The sequence below is a fragment of the Cinclus cinclus genome, chromosome 2 (assembly GCF_963662255.1).
Source record: "Cinclus cinclus chromosome 2, bCinCin1.1, whole genome shotgun sequence".
Lineage (NCBI taxonomy): Eukaryota > Metazoa > Chordata > Aves > Passeriformes > Cinclidae > Cinclus > Cinclus cinclus.
Window position 1 is genome coordinate 24331790 of NC_085047.1, and position 17952 is coordinate 24349741.

The following is a 17952-nucleotide window of genomic DNA, read 5'->3' on the forward strand; positions in this document are numbered from 1 at the left end:
ATCCTTATGACTCCCTTCCAACTCCGCACATTCTACGATTCTATAAATAACCGGGCCCGCGGAGCACCTCCGGCTCTCATGGATTGACGTAGAGGGCAGTCACGCACGCCCTTCCGGAACCTGGCAGCCCCGGGCTGGGCGGGGGCAAGCCAGGGCACTGCCCCTCTGTCCCGCCCACCGCCTTCCGGAGCTAGCCGGGCCTCCCCTGCAGCTGCCGGGATGCTGTTGCCCTGGGCGGGTGGTGCTGCAGGCCGGGCTCTGCCGCCGCTGGCCTCCCTGTCGCAGGTGCTGCGACTGGAGCGGAACCGCCGCACCGCCATCATATTCCCGCTGCAGAAGCTGGAGCGGTACCTGGCTCCCAGCACCGACACGGCGCGGTTCCGCCTCTTCCAGCCCGGGCTGGCCGCCCTGCAGCGCGCCGAGGCGCTCTTCAGGTCCGACCTCGGGCACCCTATCGACTACGTGAGCTCCGCCGTGCGCATGGACCATGCCCCGCCGCTGACCCTGCCCGAGGTCAGGCGAGCGCTGCCCTCGCCCCCCTAGGCCGGGACCGGGCTGAGCTGCGGGGGTAAAGGGTGGTGGAGTGGTTGCGCAGCTCTGTCAGAGCGCTGCGCAGTATGTGTATCAATTACTAACTGCTTTTTTAAACCTGTTGTGCAGCTCGGCAGCCTGCCATGTCCGTGGCACAGGACACCTCTGTCCCCGGCCACTGGCAGCACGGGCTGGCTGCAGCAAGAGGTGGGCAGGTGTAGATGTGCCCTCCCTGCCTCTCCCCCTATAGGTGTGCTTCAGCGGCAGAAGCAATGTGGGGAAATCATCTTTAATCCGGGCCTTGTTTTCACTGGCTCCAGAAGTGGAAGTTAGAGTGTCAAAAACTCCGGTGAGTGACATTTTTGACTTCTCTCCCTTTGGGTCATAAGCTGGTACCAGTCCAGAGGATAGGGCTGAGGAGGGTTGGAGGGAACAAGCTCTTCAGTAGCCTGAAATGATAGAAGATGCCAGCTCTGGTGGCCATCTTCATGGCTGGCATTTGCCTTGCTTTAGCCCAGGACGAGGCAGAAGGAGCCTGGCTTAGCTCTTCAGGCAGATGAAGGAGCTGCACAACCTGAGCAGGTGTGCTTTAAAGCCCTTTGAGAAGAACCAAGCTCAGAGATCCCTTGAGGTATTTTTAGTTCAGTATATTGATACAGCCATGTAGGATTGCTACACAGGCAGGAGATTGGGCAGTTTAAAGTGTTCTGGGGGGTGCAGGGATCTGGTATAGAGATGTCTTGCAGAACATCTCCTAGTACACTGTTTAAAGTATCTGTTTTAACAACCACCCCTGTGCTTCATCTTGCCTAAATCAGGGCCACACCAGGAAGATTAATTTCTTCAAAGTAGGGAAGTACTTTACTCTGGTGGATATGCCAGGATATGGCTATCGTGCCCCGCAGGACTTCGTTGAGATGGTGGAGGCCTATCTGCAGGAACGGCGCAAGTAAGGGACTTACCTGTACCTCACAGCACATGGAGAGCCAGACAGACACCCCTATAGAGTATCATGTAATGAGGGGAGAAAATGCAGAGGGGTAGCTGCTTCTGTCCATTAGTTCTGACATAATTTCCGTGGGAGCTTCTGCAGTGTCACTCATCCATGCTGAGACACATCAAAAGAGCAGGAAAGATTGAGGTGCTGCTCCATGCTGACCCTCAGTTTTCATGCATGGCTTTTCTTGGCTCTTCCTATCCCCAGACCCCATATTACTTGTTTTTGCTGATGAATTTGGAAGTAGCAGAGCAGGCATGAAATAATGGTGACAGTTACTGTTGCTTATATTTCTGGCAGTTTGAAGAGGTCTTTCCTCATAGTTGATGGTGTAGTTGGACTCCAGAAAACAGATCACATTGCAATAGAGATGCTGGAAGAGTTTGGGATTCCTTATGTGGTAGGTAGTACTTCATTCTTGGGTTGGTTATAAGGTACAGATAATCTATAAAGGTGTATACCCTCCATCTGAGCATATGCAAGTTGACCTAAGCAGTGACCCCATACCCTTTGTTGTTAATAAAATATGTTTATAATGTGTTGAGGGAGATAAGTGGGATTTAAGAGGGATTTTTGAGTGGTTTATTAAATAGATTCTTCTTTTCAGTGCTCAGCTTGAGCAGCTTGAAAAGGCCCACTCCTTATGCAGCCCATACAAGTGTTTTGGTGAACTGTGTTAGACCATTTTTCCCCCTAGATATGACCAGAGCTTTCAGACTGCTTTGTAAGATGGTCTAGGACTCTTATAGATGTTCCAGGTTAACAGCAGAATAATCTTACTTTGTTTGTTTAATCCTCCTTTTCTGGATCCATGCAGATGGTGTTAACGAAAATTGACCGAGCTTCCAGGGGAGTATTATTAAAGAATGTACTGGAGATCCAAGAGTTTGTAAAGGATAGCACTAGGGGATGCTTTCCTCAGCTGTTCTTGGTCAGGTAAATCTCCTCTCCACTGCTGCTGTTTCCTTTCTGGTGATGAGTTCAGTAGGGCAAGATACCTAAAACAAGTCTGTCTGCTCTAGAGGCAGCACCTCTCTATTCCCCAAGGATAGAGGGTGGGCTGCTGATGGGATAACGTCCCTTTCCTTCTCCTCCCTTCTCTGCAAGTGAGTGAAGTTTGTTTCCAAGGGTGCTTCTTCCTTTGGTTTTACCATTTTATTTGGAATTCTGGTGACAGTAAGAGCTGTAATTGTTGGATTCCATAGCCAAAGTGCAGGCTCTTCCCAAGGTGTACTGTGGGACGTGTAATTGAACAAAGCCAGTGGCTGTTTGCCTTAATTACTGCTATACACAGCAATATCTGGCACTGAACATCTATGCCTCTGTTTCCACAGTTCTCTGGAGTTCTCAGGGGTTCACTTGCTCAGGTGTTTTGTAGCCCATGTTACTGGAAACCTGCCCACTGTTGAGGCCAGCTGAAAAGACCTGCTAATGTGCTTGGCTCATGAGGAACAAAAGGTACCAAAACCAGAGGTCTCGGGTTTTTAATAAGTTACTACATGGTATTTTTGAATAAATTAGTATTTATAAAGCTACATTTTTTATTTTAAGCAGTTCAGGAAGTTTGCAGTGTGAATTAATCCAGGTTATTTATAAAACTGTTTCATAAAACCTACATGATTGTGCAAAGGAGAAAAAAAAAGTAGGGAACCTCCATAGAGAAGGGAAGTTTTAATACATCATTTCCTCTCCCTACACTGAAATGTTCAAAAATCTATTGATATGAGATACAGTCTAGTAATATCATTAATAAAGAGGCATTTCATCTAGGAAAGAAAAAACTACAGCCCTAACATTAAGCAAACTGTATTGCCCAGTTGACTGATACACAGAAGTTTACTTCTCTCAGCTAGGGTTAGGGTTAGGGTAGCAGGGGCCAAAAACTACCTCCTGTGCAACCTACCTGCTCTAAGGCCATGCAGAGTGGAAATAGCCAACGGGTTGTCTGTGAAGGTCTGTTTGACGTCTTGTATATTTTGCTTTTCTAATTTGTTTGTGTCCTGTATTCAGTAGGTGCAGCAGGATAGCATGCCTCGCTTGCAGACTTGAGTTGTTCCTGTTCCCCAAGGATGAAGGGAAGAGCACATCTTTAAAGGGATCTGCTTTTCTGTCAGTGTTGGCTTGAAACAGAGTGGAATAAAAGACTGACATCTAGAGGAACCCTGTCCTGCATACTGTCACAAGTCAGTGCTACATCTACCTTCTGTTTTTTTGAGATCCAGCATGAATTTCTGCAGCTCCAGTTGGATGCATTGCCAGATCTGAGCCACATCATCCATGATCTGTATCAGTTCTACCCTGGCAGCTGAATCACAACACTGATGTGTCCTGTACTCCTTAGGGGAACTGCATCCCACAGCCGCTGTGTTTGTCTAAGACCACCTGAAACTGTCCAGTTACAAGGCAGAGCTATACAACAGGACAGCCATCAATAGCAGCACTCATACACGAGAACTTTTTCTGAAGGAAGCTGTGAAATGCCTGTGTCAAACCCTGACATTCAATCTTGGTCATGTCTTGGCCAAATGTGGTTACACAGTTGTCAAAGTTACTTGCATTGAATGTTTAAACCTCAAGAAAGGAAAGTGTTTTTTCAACCACTCTGACAGTGCAAAAGGACTAGAAATACTACTTTCTTGCACTGTGCAATTTCTTGTAACCCACTAGACATGAGACAAGATCTGTTTTCAGCATACATGTAAAGAAGAGGAGAATGTGAAGACTGCAGTAAATGTGGCTCTCTAGCTTCTGCATCTTAGTAATCAAACCTGTAATTCTGTTAATATTTTATCTCTAATCACCGAGTGCTGCAGGGCAAAACAGTCCAAGGGATGCATGATCCTAGAAATGCAGTAGCAGCTATACAAATGGAACAGGTGAAAGTGAACACTTCAGGAAGGGTCTTTTTGTAGTATCTTAAAACCGGGATCTTCCAAAAGCATTAATCTCATCAAGGCTGTAATTTTCAGGGCCTCAGCCTTGACTAAAGAGTCTCTGAAAATAACCCTGAATATGTAAAAAAGTGCAGTTGTGATTTTAGTCCCTCTTCAGAACAAAGCACCTTACAGTTCTGGGAAATCTTTTACTAACCACTTAAATACATTAAATCCGTCCAGTTAAATAATTTGTATAAGCAAACTGGATGTGTGTGCATGGAACATTAGGTATCATCTTCTCCTTCAGAAGCAGCTTTACCTCTGAACACATCTTGGTTTTATTCAGAAGTGCTTCAAATACTGGAAGAACTCCTGCCTTTTGCTCAGCCATTTGCAGGAGAGAACACTACAGTTTGATTCTTGAGTGTGACGGTGCCCCTGTGACAAAACAGTAAATAAAATCAAGTCTCTCCCTAAACAGTAAAGCTTATATTTATAGGCTTTGGGTAAGCAGGTGTCTTGACACACTACTGGACTTCTTTTTGCCAGGTTCTTAAAGAACTGAGTTGCAGAGTGAGGAGCTTCACTTTCTTAGTCCAGAAGCACAAAAGATCTCCCTTTCTTTCACCCTCATTGATGAGTGGTGGGTGGGCCTGGCAGCATACTGATACAGAAGAGCTCATTTCAGTTTTAAATTCAAATGTCTTTAATTATTTGCAGTTGTGCTGGTTGTATCTTGAAGGCACCTGGGGGGAGGGCATACTAGGAAGTTTTTCTCTATGAGAACTTCCTCTGTGAATTGATGAGACCAGTTGGAGGCTGGTTTAGTTGTTGACACCCTGCAAAACCAATTGGAGAAGTCAGTTTGCTCCGTGAATCACATTTGAAGCAAGTAAACCCCGGGAAAACTCTCTTGCATTTCTGGCCTTTCACAAGGTAACAATGACCTGGCCCGGACCCTCTCATGTGGCCCGGGCCAGGCAGGGATGGGCTTGGAAGGCTGTTGGACCTTGTTTCTAACCAGGAGCCCTGATAACCAAAAAAAAGAAAAGCCCATTGCTAAGGTCCTAGCCCCTCCCCAGGTGTGGCCATGGCTTGGCAGGGCCCTGTCCTGCGCTGCTGCCAGCTCGGAGCAGCTGTGAGGTGGCCAAGCCTACCCAGCCTCTCACATGGCCTTGGGGGAGGCAGCTGGGCCCCGGTTTGGAGGAGCCCCCCATGCCTTTGCTTGCTGGGCAAGGCAGAGGGAGAACCCCCGACCTGCAGCTGGAGCTGGGTGCGGTTGGCACCAGAGGGCAGCTATGGAGCCAGAGGCTTGTCACCGATTTCTCTGACTGGACTTTGCAGTTTTCGTCCGGCCGCCCCAGCGTGGCCTGGGTGACCTGAGATCCTAACACAACACCAGCATGGCCTGGCCCAACCCCTGCAACTTCTGTGTGAAATTTTAACTTTTCCAATGCTCAAATACGACTTACAGACTTTCCATCCTTCCTTGGGTGTGAGGAAGAACAGAAAGGATACACCAAAGTCAATGAAGCAAAAGCTAAGTTTCTAGATGGAAGGGGAATGAGGAGATGCCATGAAGGTTGGCTGAAAAATATTTTTGTAAGTTATAGGGGTGGACACTAAAAAATTCCTTTAAACCATGGAGAAAGGCATGGGGGGGTGGGGTAAGGTGTAAAGTGTTTGGAAGATCCTTTGCCCCGAGAGAAAAAGGGGGATCTCTGTTCCTGGGAATGAAGTATGAACAGAGAGACCTAAAGAAAACTTTTGCCTTTGAGTAGCTTATCCTTAAAAGTAATACCCCATGACTTTAACACGGCCCACAACCCACCTCTGGGAAGGCTGTGAAGTGGGAGGAGTTTCATGATGGCAGATCCCTGGCAGCTGTTATTCGTGAAAAAAGTGGAGTCAGGAGAGAACTGGTTATTTCCTCTCTTGAAAAAGATCCTTATAGCTAAACAAGAAGAAACTCATCTCCCTAAAGGGAACTGAAAAAGATTATTTAAGTGAGGAATTGACTGAAGTGTCTCTGTATGTTGTTAAGATACAAAAAAAGAGGAAGAAGGGAGTGGTCTGAAGATCTGCTCTGAATTTATTATTATTTTTCTTTGTGTTATTAATAAAGTTTTTTCCTTATCCCCTGTTAAGTTTTAAGCCTGCTTTGCTTTTACTCCTAATTCTATTTCACAACAAAAGGTAAATATATTAAAAATTGGCAAACCCAAACTATAACAGCAGTGCATAAGCTTCACTAAAGGCTCCTGTTATTACCTGGTAAAGCTTTCCCTCTTCTAAAGCTGTTATTTACAGAAATGATGTTGAGTATTAGCTTCCAGAGAAAAGGATTTCACCTTGTGCATCTTCCCTGGTCTTTCAGCAGTACTTTCTCCATTTTCTTCCTCTACTGTGTCTTGTGTCTGGTCTGGTCTGTCACCGTGACTCTGACACTACAGAGGCAGTATTTCTGCAACAGTGTCCAAAATTAGAACATTGCAGTCTGGACAGGTGCACTAGTAGATCGGTAAAAACTAGTTGAATACTTAAGTTCAGAACACAGAAGCCAGTGGGTCATACTCCAGTTGCGTGGCAGTTACAAATAGAACACAGCAAGGACCCATTCTGGAATATGTCCAGTTTAAAATGAGTATCTGGAGGAGGACGTGCAGTGGTATCAAACATACCTAGGGCACCAAACCGGGGGGCAGCAGTGGACATACTCAAGGGCAGGGCTGGAGGAACTGCTAGCAACTGTATCAAATTCAACAGGAGTGGAACATCACCGCTACAAAGACAAGCTGAGAACTGGGGCTGTCCAGAAGGTGGGAACCTCATAGCAACCTTCCAATATGTGAAGGGCGCCTAAAGAGAAGCCAGAGAGGGCCTCGGGAGCTGTAGTGATAGGACAAGGGGGAATGGGTACAAACTGAAAAGAGGGGAGTTACCTTGGGCAGCCTGGTCTAGTGGGAGGTGTCCGTGGCCATGGCGGGGGGCGGGGTTGGGATTAGATGATCTTTAAGGGCCATAATTCCAACTCCTTTATATTCTATGATTCTGTGAACATGGGCCTTGCTGAAGGGAAGGCAAAGCCTCTGCCAGCCGACCAAACCGACTGTGAAGAGACACCCTTTCTCACCTCGTGGCTGACCCTCTTTTCGAGCTCAGTTTCAAACTACGCTATCCCGCTGTGGCAATCCAACAATGAGTGTCATATCCAGGTTTGGGGAGGGTCACCGGATCTACGCCACAGCCACACGCCAGTGGCCTCCACACGGGCATGCCCGGCATCACTGCCCACCCCAGCCGTCCCGCCCGGCGCTGCTCGGCGGAGCCGCGGGGTGGGGCCGGGCCACCGAAGCTGTTCCGGGCCGCCGGGCAGCCATGGCGGATGAGGAGGAGGACGCGACGGTGAGTGGCGGAGGGACTGTCCTTCTCGGGGATCCACAGCCCAGCCGCAGGAGGGGAGGGGGGGCTCGCGGGAAGGGGCCGGGACCAAACGGGGCCTGACCGCGGCCTCCCCTCTGCTGTGCCCGTGTAGTTCGAGGAGGATGCGGAGGACGCCGGCGGGGGCTTGGACGGCGGGCAGGGCAGGAGGAAGAGGCTGTTCTCCAAAGAGCGTAAGTCGGGCCAGAGAGCCCTGCCCAGCGCGGCCGGGTCACTCGGCTGAAACTCCGAGCTGACAGCTATGGGGTCCCAAAACTGCTTAGCAAAGCAGCGGCTTTCATAATGTGCCTTGGCTGCAGTTGCATAAATCTGTAATGCAGATCCCCCTCAAAAATACTGCTAGTGCATCCTCTGAACCTAGCTATGGCCAAAGTCAGTTGCGCTGTCACTGTGCAGTGCTTTGCAGCCTAAATGAATATTCAGAGAGCCTGTCCTCAGACGTACTTTTCTGTATGTACAGCTCCTGTCCCTACAGAGCTTTTGTTGGCTTTTGTTTATTTCCCGTGTTTCCTCAACTGTCCTCCCTGAAAGACGAGAGTGCCATCCTGGTGCAGGAATGTGCAAGCTGGTGAGCTCTAACTAGATGTGTGCAGCACTGAATGAAAGAAAGAAGCCTCATGCTGAGTGTTTCTTTGTGCAGTAAGGTGCATGATGTATGGATTTGGGGACGATCAGAACCCTTACACAGAATCAGTGGACATCCTTGAGGACCTGGTAATAGAGTTTATCACTGAAATGGTAAGTCATCTCTAGTTGGCATGGTCAAAACATCCTCACCAGAACTTCAGCTTTCTGAAGGTTAATGCATCTGACTCAAATAGTGCATTATCCCAGGCTCCAAAGTCATGGCATTAGTAGGAAAAACATAAACTTGATTTTTTTTCCCAAGAATTAAGCAAAATTTATGCACCTTGATCAATATGGCTTCAGAACACTGAAGTCTTTAAGCAGAAGTTAGATTATTGTAGGAGAAATACCCACTGACTTTGGGGTTCACTGTGGCATCACTGTATGTGCAACTGACAGAAGGCTCAGATTTGAAAGTCTGTCAACTTTTTGTGTTTGCCTAGTATCTGTACATGGATGGGAACTTAGCTCTGCTCTGCAAAAGAAATGCATTCTTGGGCCTGAGGCCATTTCTCTTCCAGACCTGGATAATGTTTCTAATTATCCAAACATTCCCCTTTCTTCTGAAAGGTTGGTCTTTCCTATCCTTATCAAAATGCCCTACACTGTTCTCTGAAACGGTTACCTCACATTGCTTCTAAATTGTATTTAATCTTCAGCAGTTTGGCAGGCTGGCTGTCCTGTGTGTAATCTGGCTTTAGTTTTGATACCATTATGTGATGTATATATAGTGGTTGTATTCGGGGTATAAGTAGCTGGGGACAGCAGAGTACGTCCATGGTTTACTGGGAAGTTCTCTAATGACTAGGATGATGGCACCCAGAACCTGCAATTGCTTACTTTTTTATTATAAAATTATTTAGAGCTTAAAAAAACACCATGGTCAAGGGAGCACTGCTGACTGTTTTTTCACCTCTAACAGACACACAAGGCCATGTCCATCGGGCGGCAGGGTCGGGTACAGGTTGAGGACATTGTCTTTCTAATACGCAAGGACCCCCGGAAGTTTGCCAGAGTTAAAGACCTCCTAACTATGAATGAAGAACTGAAACGAGCCAGAAAGGCGTTTGATGAAGCAAACTATGGGTCTTGATTCTGTACACAAGCTGTACTGGGGCATTATTTGGGAACCTGTTACCCAGTAAGAAGGAAGATCATATGTGTTGTTTGCAAGAGTTTTTCAGGATTGAGGTCACTGCTGGGATGTCTGCTCTCACTCCCAGCCTTTTCTGAGAAATAGTCAAGCAGCTGAAATGTTACCCAGTTGTATGTGGTATACTTAGGTATTTTCATACCATTTAATGAAATGAAAAAAAGAGCTCTAAAATTTCTGCAATGGTAGAAGTCTGTTTGAAGTAGGCCTATGTTGAATCAGATAGCTTGAGGGCTGATGATTCATGGATTCTCTAAAATTGTTTCAGTTGTCACTGGGTATTCCTGTGACAGGAAACCCAGAAAATTGATCTTGGTTATCCATATAAAGACCTTTAGCCCAAACTAGTATCAAAGTTGTGGTCTTTGCTCTGTATATGCTTTTTGAATAAAACATACATTTGTGCCTACATTTTATAACTAAATGTACATTGGTCAGTTCATACAAGGTGGGCAGTACAGGGTTACTGTTGCAGGCCACAGCTGTGCTTTTCCATACTTCTGGAACAGCGCAGGGGAGGTAAGTTCAGTTAACTCCTCATTTCAGAACAAGCGTAACAAATGCTGAAACAGCAGTAATACTGCACATCAAGGCTGTCCCCTCTACAAGCAGCACAGAAGAAAGGGTGTAAGGCTTGGAAAGGTGTTGACAAGTCTTTCATCCAAAGTAGCAGTGAATGATCAGCTGCAGCCTTTCTGCCATGGATGGGAACTATATGCACTGTGGATTTGACAGCAGCATTTAACATGCGGTTGGGCAATAGAGAGGTGACACTGAGTAGGGGTAACAGTCTGTAACTGTTCCTGGACAAGGGTAGGTAAAAGGATGGAGACTATTCAGTTTTTTGGAACACCCTTAAAAATATAAAAATCAGCAATTAAAAAAAAGCTGGTTTACAAAAACATAATAAAATGGTTGTTACTTTGTTAACAGAATTCAGGATGTGAGTTACTGAGACACCATTAGGGTTCAGAGTGGTTTACTGGGAAAAAAAACAAAACAAGAAACAAGCATCACTTGACCCCTTTCCTCCTTCAAGTCCAGGGTCAGACACCTATTGCTGCAAAAATAGAATCAATATCTGTGTTCTCAGCTTCTTTCCATACTGGGCCAGGACTTCCTTCAAGCAGCAGCTGCTTAGGGGTTCCTGTTGTGCTTTGTCTGATGTGTCCTATATCAATCCTGGAATGTTCTTCCTGACTTGGAGACCCATCCTGGTAAGCTGGGAGGATGAGTGATGCACTGCTCTCACAGACCCCAAAAAGCTCAGGAGGCTTTTGCCCACCAGTCTTTAGACCTGTCTTCAAGAGTTCAGATGATCTGATCCTCCTTTGGCAGAACCGTGCCCTGAGTGGCTGCCTTGGCCAGCTCATGTGTTGTGATCCGTACAGTAGGTATTTACAGACAGATATTTTTACACAGCGAAGCTTTTTCTTCAAGCTTAAGGGGAGAAAAGTGCACAAAACAGAACTTTATCAGCTACTGAAGTGGTACTTCATTTGGAGTTTAGAGAGATTTCATTATTACCTGTCTATAATTTTCCTTATCATACCAGGGAAACAGAACAGCACCTTGTACAATAGTAGCCAAGGCAGTCTGAATAAAGATAACTCTTGCCTCATATGGCTGTTACCATAAAAGATGTACAGGATTTAACTTGCATTTTCATCCTCCCTCCTAAGTATTGTACATTTGTTAGCTTTTTAAAACCCTTTTAAATCACAAGTGACTGAAACTAAACAGAAGGCCCATGGTCAGAGCACCCAGTAACCTGAACTAGTGATTCTGAGTTTTAAAAGAATGGCTTAGACCACCATGTTTCACTATACTATAGCAAAATACATAATATTAAAATATAATGTGTTAGACTGAGAAATCCCACACCCATGCAAAACTACCTGCATCCTTGAGCCTCGACATGGTGCAGCCGGTTGCTTTTCAACAACTTGTTACGCAGAAAATAAGCTTCTGATTTTAATTTGTTGTTTTTGCACCACAGAATAGCTTTTATGAGTGCCTCTGACAGCTCCCCAAATGATGCAGCTTTTTGAATCATCTGTACAAGAGGTTCAGTGTGCTGTGATTTTGCAATTCGAGACAAAAGTGGTGATGACTTTGCTTTAAAAGGTATTGATGCAATGCTTAGACCCTGAAACAAACAGTAACAGAAATGGTGTTTTAAAAAGATGATGTGTCTGATCTTTTCTGCTGGAAGGGAGCAGAACACAGGGATTTTTTTATGAGAACATTCCTTATTTTCTAAGGGGAAAAGCAAAGAGCAGTCTTGTTTTGTGGAATACAAAAACAAGAGGCAGATATTCAGAATTTTTATTTCCCTTGACAAACCAACAAATGCCCAAATTCCTAAGCAGAAATAAATAGTGGTTTTCTGTGCAAACCTTCCATACTAGCCTGAGTTGTTAGACAAGCAAAAATAAGGCAGGAAAAGGGGACGATATCAGGGATACTGTGTTTGAAGTCTTAAGAGCCTTTAAATACAAAAAAAACTATTGTGTAAACCAAAACCTGAATCACCAACCTAATATGTAAAACAAACCTCTTGTGGTTTGTACCATACAAACCTCTTGTGTTGAATGTCTGGCTGGCCTAAACAAGCTCTTCACGTCAAACCCTGGGTGCTTTCCTACAGAGAAAGAGAAGAGAAGAGATAGTTGTATTTCTTTCTTCAGAGATGCCACAGAATTCTCAGCAGGTTCACACCTGTAATCAGCATTTCCAGGCAAACTCAAGGGGACGTGAGTTGCGCTTTGCAGCGGGCAAGGAATGAAGAGCATGCAGAGGTTTACAGATGGCTGCAAAGGAGAACTTAATGGGTAAGAGCTTTCACACACACAGACGGCTGCAGTCACTCGTCATGGCCCTGACTGCAGAGGAGTATTTGGGCACAGTTCAGAACCAGCAAGCATAGCATACTTCCTGTGCATCCTGTACCTACAGCCTTACCTACTCTTGTATGGACTGCACACAGTGTCCATAGCTTCTTAGCTATGCAAAAGCAGGAAAGTACAAATAAATATATTCAGGACCTGTATACTGCATTCATTCCATGCTTCTCTCCAGGCTGTATCCTGTTTAAAAGACCCCCCCCACCCAAAATCATGATACTGACATTATCCACAGCTTTATAAAGGCAAGGGTACATGCAGCATTCTCTTCTTTCAAAGATAGGGAGCTTGTACTAGAACCACACTGTGGGTAGTAGAAGTGCTTGGCCCTGTTGGACAGAAGTTGCAGTCAGTCTTTGAGATGTCAGAAACCATTACATTGGCACAAGGCTTTACCTCTCCTGGCTGTGGGCACCACAACTGTCTCTCCAATGTCCACGGCACATGGGATGCTATGGTTTTTAACACCACTTGCACAGGTATCTGATTTTTCCCCAACCTTTGATGCTGCCTCAGGCATTGCTGGGAAGAGCTTCTTCATCCAGCAGGTAGATTTTTTTGCTGTAAGCATTTCAGCCTTTTGCTTCTTTGCCTCAGAATATATGTTAGCTCCAAGGAAGTCACCAATATCAGAAGGGAAGGTAAATCCCTTGATATAAGGGGTCTGTTGGGTCTCAGATACCAGATGAAGCACTGTCGACAAGACACTGTACAACGACATGAGGGTCTCCAACACACACCTGTACTGAATCCTGGAAACGGAAGAGAAAAAGGAATGGAGTCACCTTGAGCAAAACATGATGCTCACTGAACAACTACCTTCAGCTCAGCTGCTCTTTACCTGTGTCCCCTCAGTACAAATTTACCTTTTTACACTCCATTATCCTGCTATCCTTAAGAGTGAGCTTTAAGGAACTGTTCCAGATCAGAATGCAGAAGTGACTTAACTGGTATATTCTGATCAGGAGCTCCTCTGCTTCCATAGAATTCTTCTGAGTGCCCCACTCTGGACCCATCAGGTTCTTGGATCACATCCAAGGTGCCATGAGGTCTTCCCACAAAAGCACCCTGCACCAACTCAGGCCTGATGCCATGAAATTGCCTGCAGTATCTTTCCTGGAGTTACAAGATTTCTTGTGACAAAGAAAGTTGTCCCAACAATGGTGTTACTCCTTCAGTTACAGACAGCAGTTATTCTCTCAGAATGAGACAGACCAGAACACAAATTTCCCTGGAAAAGTCAGCCGTATAATAGAAATATACTTATCCCAGCCTTTCCATTTCAACATGAGGCAGGACTTAACTCCTCACTGCACAGAGTACCAGGTGTTTGTGGCAGGCTGACACTAATACTGTGTTTTCATTAGAGCTACATACAGTTTGCTAAGATCCAAGAACAAAGCCTTTCATAAGAGCATGTAAGAAGTCTCTCTACTTGTTCAACTCCGTAGGTGCTAGAATCAAGTCCAAAGGCATGGAGGGACCCTCCCTTCTCCTACTCCAAATTGAATAAAACTCCCTTAGCAGAGAGGCCTAATTACAAACTCTTCTCCCTGACAGACACATCAAACAGACAGACACAAACAAGACAGACTTTTGAACACACAAACCAGAGTCGGCTCAGGAGCCCTGAAGCCACAGTATTCAGGAGTATGAATTCCTTGGAGCAGAGGTGTTTAATGGACAAGCTGAAGATTACAGCAGTTAAGGTTAAAAAAATAAACAGCATGTAATGAGACTTGCTGAACACACCAAGTAGAGGCAATTCACAAGGCAGTATCCTGGAATAAAAATCTGGGAGATGAGTATCCAAACTTTAGATTGCTCAAGGGCAGAACAGCTGCCAGCCAAACAGCCTGAGGTTTCTACATAATAACCTGAAAAGAAGTTGTTTGGCTATCAAAGAAACTTCAAGTTGCACATATGAATTGCACTGTTGAGTCCATCAGCAATACAGGGCCTACACAGGACCTAGTTTTGGCCTCATGAAGTGCTACTGGTGAACTCTAAGAAAATTTTTGTGATGAAAAAAGGATACAGAAAAGCTTTACAGCAGCAATCCAGTAGACGTAGTATGAGCTTGCAGCCTCCCAATACCTTCAAAGCCACTGTTTCCAGCATAGGCTGGCTGGGAACCAAGCACTCTGCATAGGCTTTGGATGCATTTTTCCTGTGTTGATAGATGGATGAAGAGTTGGTTATGATCTAGCATCCTCTTACTTTAGCTCTGCAGATTGAGTTAATGGATACTACAAGATATGAGATAATGACACTTACTTGGGAATCAGTTCTACCAGAGTTTCCAGGCAGCCCACCAGATTCATTTTCCATAGGCGCTTCAAACATTGCTCTACCTAGGAGAAAACTCTTTTGACTGGTATTTTGAGAGAATGATTGCTCTGGTCTAAGAACTGTCACTATATTAAATGACACCTTCTCCTTATCAGTTTAACAGCCCACACTGCAAGTTTGTGTGATGGGATGTTCTGGGACATTTCTATATCTGCACTATGATGAAAAACATCCCTTCATCACTCTACTATATATATAGATATAAGTGAAGGACTGGACTAACCCATGTTTAATTGGTGCTGCATGGTTTCCCTGCTGTATACAAAGGCCTTTACTACTGGATGTCAAGAAGGAAAATACATAAAGCAAGAAGGTAAGCACCACTCCTACTCCATTTCAAAACAGTTATTTTAAGATGCTGACAACCCCTTTCCTGGAAAACTGGCAAGATGTTCACTTTTCATCTTAAAACAGAAAGTATCCAATAAGTAGGATAGGATTATTATTCCTCCCTCCCATTATTACAATTAGTTGAGAATGATGTCCCTGTATTATTCATGTATTCAAAGGTATGGAATTGTACCTACTTCAGGTCTCAGCGTCAGTATCGGAGACCAGGGCTGGAAAATGGAAATTTCACTTGCTGCACAGGGCCAAGAAACCCACTGGGCTCAACCATGAGAGAACAAAAATGCACCTGCTCCCAGACTTTTTTTGCACGATGCTCTGGGCGCCAAATGCTACTCCAAAGGCTTTTCGGGAAGTGGTGACTGGGGGCCGGGAGTACCGAGCTGCCGGGTCCCTGCCGCCCAAGCGAGGTTTGGTGCTCACCTGCTGCAGGGCCAGGTAGGGCCGGTGCCGGAGCAACCTGGTGTGGTACACGTAGAGCATGGCGCGCACGACGCGTTCCTCGGCGGCCAGGCCCGGCCCCGACAGCCGCTTTCCGGCGATGTCGCATCGCCGCCGCAGCGCCGACAGCAACCTCACTGCGGGCGAGACCCGGGCATCGCCTCAGCACCGGGCACCAGAATCGGGCACCGCCTCAGCGCCCGCCGACGCTCCAGCCGCTCCTCCGGCTCCCACCGACCGACCACCCACCACAACCACCCGGGAGCAGCTTCATACACCCTCTATCCCCTCGGCACCGCGCCTGGACCTGCGGGGTGCTGGGCCTCCAGCAGCACCGCGGCGCTGTTTGCGGGCCAGGGCACGTCCAGCCGGTTCCAGGGCATATTCCACCCGTCCCACGCCGACCTGGGCGCCGCCATATTCCCGCTGCGCACGGCGAGCCCCAGCGTGGGCGGCACCATCCGGACGGGCCGGCGGGGAGAGTTGCGGGTCGGACCAAGTCACCTCGCGGGGGTGTGTCATGGCCCGGGGCCTGGCATTGATGCGCTGCATTCCCAAATGCCATAAGCGAGAAGGGAAATAACTACAAATTATGAGTGTTATTCACACTTTCTCGCAATTCTCCATCATGTGCCTCGGGAACTGTGGCCGTTGGGAGCCAGCGCAGCAGCAGCTAAGCTGCTCTGTGAGGCGGTGCTGGGGTGTTCTTGGGGGTGAGCCAGTCCCCAGCCCTGCCTCTCTGCCCTCCCATGTCACACACAGCCCACAAAGTGCTGAAAAAGCTGCGTGATCGGCTTCAGACCAGGAGCAATTCATATCCCGACAAGAGGATATAATCTTCAAGATGCAGCAGGGAAGGTTCAGGCTGGACATTATGAAGAGTTTCTTCACAGAAATGGTGGTCAGACATTGGGATGGGCTGCCCAGGGAGGTGAATGGAGTCACCGTCCTTGGGGGTGTCTAAGGAAAGAGCAGACGTGGCACTCAGTGCCAGGGTGTAGCTGACACTGGTGTTCAGTCACAGATTGGGCTCAATGATCTCAGAGGGCTTTTCCCACCCAACTGATCCTGTGATTATCAGCTTTCTAAGCAAGGAAGGGCCCTCTTGCCCATGCCCCAGGTATCTGCCTGGCCATCCCGATTGCTCCGTGTTCATGGTCCCTGCTGTTGGAATTTGCTGTGGCAGGAGGCCATTGCAGGTGCCCCATGGAGTTGATTGCTGTAACTTATTAGTGTTGTTGGAAGGGTTTTCTATCAAAATGATTTTTGTGGTGTTCTGAGTTCTCCTCCCTCAAGTACAAGATATTTCCTGCCTCTTTACCTCCCTGCCTGAAGTTGAACATACTCTTTTCCTACTTGCAAATATTGGTGCAATTAATATATTTGTTAGAAACAAGGGAGTTAAACTGAACACAATTTTTCTACACATATACTTTCTCTTGATTCCATTTTGTTGTGCGCTTACTCTGTTCTTTCAGGAAATCTTGTACAAATACAGATTAAGTCATATCTCTTTAAAAAGACAGAGAAAAACTTGGCATTAATGGTTGCACCTGTAGGGAAGAGAGATAAGAGCAAATCAACTGATAAAAAGCTGCTGTGAGCACTTACCCAGCCTGGAAAATGGAGTTTTAAGCTTCCTAGGCTAAGAGTAGAGGTTAGAAGTGAAAGGAAAAATGGATCCTTCAGGGTATGAGCAGAGGATTGTGAAGGTCTCTCTAGCTGAGCTTCTGAGGTGTTTTGAACATCCTATAAGTGAGGAGGAAGCCTGGGCTATCTGCTTCCAGTGCTGCAGAAAAATAGACCAGTTGATCCAGGGGCTGTGCCCATCACTCTGTTCTGTGTTCATAAAAGGTTCTGGGAGCATCTTTATCCATGCTGATGGTACTACTTCCTTCAAGGTCTATCACAAGTCTGGTAAGAGCATAGATACCTGCAGATGCCAAGGGTTGTTCCCATAACAGGCTGAAATGTGAGGACGAAGTAGGGGGAATTTTCTTTTTTCCCTGCTTTTTTTTTTTTTTTTTTTTTTTGGTTTTTATTTTCCCTTTTCTGTGTATGCTTTCATGAGGCTATTCTCCTGCCTATACTTATTTCAGTGGACTGTAGATGAGTGATAATACAGATGTTTGACCTACTAATTTCTCTAGTAGTGCTCTGTTGAGTAATTTGGTTCTAGGGAATAGCTGTGATGAAAGCCTTCTAATATGTTATTTGAAATAAATAGTCTGAGGCTTTGTTATATGTACTGCTCTGTTCATCTTCCAGTGTATGGTTCCT

The 17952-nt window shown here is 46.2% G+C and overlaps 3 protein-coding genes across 4 annotated transcripts; 2 read left to right on the forward strand and 1 right to left on the reverse strand.

The window, feature by feature from the left end:
* The first annotated feature begins 210 nt into the window (after nucleotides 1-210).
* GTPBP8 (GTP binding protein 8 (putative)) lies at nucleotides 211-6542 on the forward strand. Of its 2 annotated transcripts, none has more exons than XM_062515493.1 (7): nucleotides 211-513; nucleotides 782-880; nucleotides 1350-1480; nucleotides 1829-1928; nucleotides 2346-2464; nucleotides 2863-2986; nucleotides 3539-6542. In XM_062515493.1, exons 1-6 carry the CDS (start codon nucleotides 220-222, stop codon nucleotides 2945-2947), a joined length of 828 nt encoding a protein of 275 aa, XP_062371477.1. In that variant the 5' UTR covers nucleotides 211-219; the 3' UTR covers nucleotides 2948-2986; nucleotides 3539-6542. The 2 variants fall into 2 exon arrangements, with proteins under 2 accessions (XP_062371477.1, XP_062371478.1); XM_062515494.1 differs by having other exon boundaries at nucleotides 3542-6542.
* Nucleotides 6543-7782: 1240 nt separating this feature from the next.
* Nucleotides 7783-10029, forward strand: TAF13 (TATA-box binding protein associated factor 13). The gene is made up of 4 exons (XM_062512478.1): nucleotides 7783-7809; nucleotides 7940-8018; nucleotides 8486-8583; nucleotides 9395-10029. Exons 1-4 carry the CDS (start codon nucleotides 7783-7785, stop codon nucleotides 9563-9565), a joined length of 375 nt encoding a protein of 124 aa, XP_062368462.1. The 3' UTR covers nucleotides 9566-10029.
* A 642-nt stretch (nucleotides 10030-10671) lies between these two features.
* Nucleotides 10672-16194, reverse strand: NEPRO (nucleolus and neural progenitor protein). The gene is given in 10 exon segments (XM_062512490.1): nucleotides 10672-11065; nucleotides 11524-11774; nucleotides 12208-12269; nucleotides 12928-13283; nucleotides 14142-14219; nucleotides 14570-14701; nucleotides 14809-14885; nucleotides 15655-15809; nucleotides 15980-16115; nucleotides 16117-16194. Coding segments are annotated over 10 exon segments (1719 nt in total).
* Between the last annotated feature and the right edge of the window lie 1758 nt (nucleotides 16195-17952).

Excerpts from the sequence above, each read along its gene's own strand:
- GTPBP8 (XM_062515493.1), top strand. The coding sequence starts at position 220 with ATGCTGTTGCCCTGGGCGGGTGGTGCTGCAGGCCGGGCTCTGCCGCCG. Across the intron at positions 514-781 it reads CGCCGCTGACCCTGCCCGAG|GTGTGCTTCAGCGGCAGAAG; the intron begins GTCAGGCGAGCG and ends CTCCCCCTATAG. Across the intron at positions 881-1,349 it reads TTAGAGTGTCAAAAACTCCG|GGCCACACCAGGAAGATTAA; the intron begins GTGAGTGACATT and ends TGCCTAAATCAG.
- TAF13 (XM_062512478.1), top strand. The coding sequence starts at position 7,783 with ATGGCGGATGAGGAGGAGGACGCGACG. Across the intron at positions 8,019-8,485 it reads GAGGCTGTTCTCCAAAGAGC|TAAGGTGCATGATGTATGGA; the intron begins GTAAGTCGGGCC and ends TTCTTTGTGCAG. Across the intron at positions 8,584-9,394 it reads TAGAGTTTATCACTGAAATG|ACACACAAGGCCATGTCCAT; the intron begins GTAAGTCATCTC and ends CACCTCTAACAG.